Consider the following 3352-nt stretch of genomic DNA (forward strand, 5'->3'; position numbering starts at 1 on the left):
GCGTCACCCCGCTGTGCGCCCGCACCTGCTGCGCGCGTCACCCCGCTGTGCGCCCGCACCTGCAGCGCGCGGGCCCTGGCGTGGGGAGGTGGTGCACGCCCCGCGCCGCCCGGCAGGTCAGCCTCCCCGTCGCGTCCCTTTTTCTCCTGCAGAAGATCTGTCTTCCTTTTTCTTGCAGCTAGCAGACTGAACTAGCATCTAACTAGTCAACTAACGCAGTGCTAACTAACGCTCCTGAGTTACAGCTTCATTTAACCGCAGGTGAAAATAACTCAAATCCCGGAGTCAGGAGTGACCTTGGAGAGCCGGTTAGGTGAAGCTTAACAGCAAAAGGAGGTAGCAGCCAGCTCTTGAAGAAGAGGCAGATGGTTAGCGTAGAGGCCTCAGCATTGCCACGTTGGTTAGGTGGGTGGTTTTTAATAAACAGTAGCCTGCCGTAGTGCGTTTTGTTTCTGACATGACTAAGCAATAAAGAATTAAGATGTGCAATGCCTGTGCACCAGCTCCGCGTGATGAATGTAGTTGTGCTCCGCAACGTGTCCAAGGAAGGTTTTCTAGAAACAGGAAGCTGCTCCCCCGTTTTACACCTGCGTCCCTAAAACCATTAAGTGGTGTTCACGAAAGCCACAGGTACTGTTAACAGGCACCCAAGTTTTTAAGGATCTGTCTATTCTTTTTCCTGAGTTCCCTGTGTACTTGTCTTTTTATAAAGTCTGAAAAATCTGATCATGTTTTTGTTCTCCTTTCTGTCCTCACAGAATTTGCCGTTTTCTGTGGAAAACAAATGGCGGTTGCTGGCCATGATGACCTTGTACTTTGGATCTGGTTTTGCAGCACCTTTCTTTATAGTGAGACACCAACTGCTTAAGAAATAAGGATGTTTTAATTCATCCCCTTTTGCAGGTAATTAGTAGAATTCAAATCTTTGTGAGGCAGTGCAGTTCTATGTCAAATCCACCCCACCTTCCAAAATAAACTATACCCACCCCCCCCACCTCGCACATAGGCATGCTTTCTAATACTAGATCCAGCTGTAGTATCTGTGAAGACAAAGTGGTAAACCTGCAGGTTGTTTGCTCACTTATTGCCGGTCTGAGTACCATTTCACATTGAGAAGCTCATGGTTTCTCAGCATGCGGGGTTGTGATTTTTACCTCAGAGACACAAAGGGGATAAGTTGCCCAGGATCCTGTCCTGGCTGTAGTGCTGGTAGACTAGGGTTCTCACCCAGGCAGTCTTGTTCCACAGCTCACAACTTCAATCAGGTAAAATTATACTGAACTGATGGATGAGTAGTTTTATACTAGAATAATAATGGCTTACAACATGTCTTTTTAAACATGTGACAATTTGCAGGAAATAAGGAAAATCTGCCACTACTTTAATTTGTGTTCCAGATATTTATGTCACCATAAATTGTGATCAGTTCATCCATCTTGGGAAAATGAAGGCCGTAGTCCTCAGTGGGAAGAGTGTTGTACCAGAGGGGCATTTGACAATGTATAGGGGTTTTTTTTTTGTTTTGTTTTTTTTTTAATTTCAAGGAGGAGGCAAAATACCAAAGTTCCAAGGCTGAGGGAATATGTGCATTGAGGGAGTGTTAGTGCTTGCCGAAAGCAGCTTGCAGACCCTCTCTGGTTAACAGATACTCTGTGAGAGTAATATTAAAATACTATTTAATCTCAGAGTTTTTCAAAACAGTGCTGTGGGGAGCTCTGTAGGGTGTTTAAAGTAAATTTCAAAGTGTACCTTAGAATGAAAAGCCTATTTTTCCCAGTTGAAAAAAATACTTTGGAAGGGGAATGCTTTACCCAAAATATTTGTAATTTTTTTATGTATGTGGTGCATATGATGAAGCAAATCAGTATGAATAAATCATGATACTGTAAACGCTTTCTGATGTGCTAAGCTAATTAACAATGGGTTCATGAAAGTACATATCTATAAAATAGGCATTTTTAAATCCCATTAATTTGTTTTTGTTTTGCAGATGGACAGAATTTCTCAAGAGGTGAAGCTCTTCAGAAACAGATCAAACTCTTAAATTCATGTGGCATACTAGATATGTTTGTAAATAAACATGCAGGCCTAGTGCCTCTTCTCTGAAATACGGAATGCTGTTACTGAGCTTGTTATTTGATTGTTTGGGTAATTCTCCAGCATTGGCTTTCTACTGTGTATTAACTTACTTCAGTTTTAAATTTTAGGATTTTAATTGTTGGCTCTCAGGCCACAGTTTAGTGAAATACAGCTTTGACAGTGGTAGTTGTAATTAGTTTAAAGGTGAAAGCTCTTGTACTTTTAGTTTTTATCATTTAAAGTAATTTTTTTAATAATAGAAATGTCCCCCTTGTTAATCATACTGTTGGCCATTAAGTATTATAATTGAGAAAATATTCCCACTTTATTTTGCAGCTTTGGCTATAATATTCCCTTAGAAGGTAAAAGATGAGATGGTTCTGATTGTTGATCTTACCTGTGAATTATTTACACATAGTGAAATGCTGCTTAAAACTAAAAATAATAGCAACTTAGTTTATGGGGAAAATTTGCTACTCCTGGTTGGTTCACTTTTTGACTACTCTAGGTATTGGATGAATACTATAAAAAACACATTGCAGACTGGCAGCCTGTCCTCTGGATGGTTTGGTGAGAAGGTGCTGTACTTTGCAGCTAACGTTTAAAAACTAGGACATTCATACAAAAATTCATTCTGGATTCCTGAAAAATCATTCTAATGGATTATCTGTCCCTTCATAGAACAAAGCAGCTGCCTAGATCAATCCCTGGTATAACATTGGATTTCCTTTTGGGCCTTAAAATGAAACTGATTTGCTAGAACCTTAGGTTTCGGTATTTTTCTGTTTATGTGTCATGCACCATCTTTAGCTTCACAACTGTGACAATCTTCATAAAAGAACTGTTCAGATCCTCCTGCTCTTTATCCAGGGTCATGGTCTGGTACCAGGCTTATCTGTGAAGGTCACCCTGATAATTTTTCCTCATCTCTATCAAGATATACCTAAGTCCCACACCCTTAAAACAATAATTACTTATAGAAATCACTAAAATTCCTTGCCAGTCCCCCATACCTGTTTGTTATTTTTCTGATATAGAGGCTTTACTTACGTTGATCCATACTTTACAGCGTGGTCAGTGAACATTTATTGAAAGGGTTACTATTGAAAGCAAGAATAGCGATCTACACAAGAGCAAGTCCTCATAGTGTTCTGCAGTCTGAAGCCTACATGCTATGGGAATAATTTAATATCCCTAGTTAAGTGTATATGTGAACATAAAATCAGTATTTGCGCATTTTTTAACCTACAAGATAGCAGTTTCTCTATGCAGT

At 40.2% G+C, this 3352-nt stretch overlaps 1 protein-coding gene and 1 non-coding gene across 2 annotated transcripts in view; both read left to right on the forward strand.

Moving 5' to 3' along the window:
• The window catches only part of LOC101565429 (cytochrome c oxidase subunit 7C, mitochondrial), a 14619-nt gene extending 13713 nt beyond the window's left edge, over positions 1 to 906 (forward strand). Inside the window, exon 2 of the mRNA XM_004640939.2 lies at positions 759 to 906. Within this exon, the coding sequence (XP_004640996.1) occupies positions 759 to 875 (117 nt within the window). The 3' untranslated portion in view covers positions 876 to 906. The remainder of the gene's footprint in view (positions 1 to 758) is intronic.
• Positions 907 to 1842: 936 nt separating this feature from the next.
• On the forward strand, positions 1843 to 1904 carry LOC111812562. The gene has a single exon (XR_002818048.1). It is a non-coding gene; the product is annotated as a small nucleolar RNA Z39 (small nucleolar RNA).
• Positions 1905 to 3352: the final 1448 nt, after the last annotated feature.

The sequence above is a fragment of the Octodon degus genome, unplaced genomic scaffold, assembly GCF_000260255.1.
Source record: "Octodon degus isolate 3935 unplaced genomic scaffold, OctDeg1.0 scaffold00129, whole genome shotgun sequence".
Taxonomy (NCBI): Eukaryota; Metazoa; Chordata; class Mammalia; order Rodentia; family Octodontidae; genus Octodon; species Octodon degus.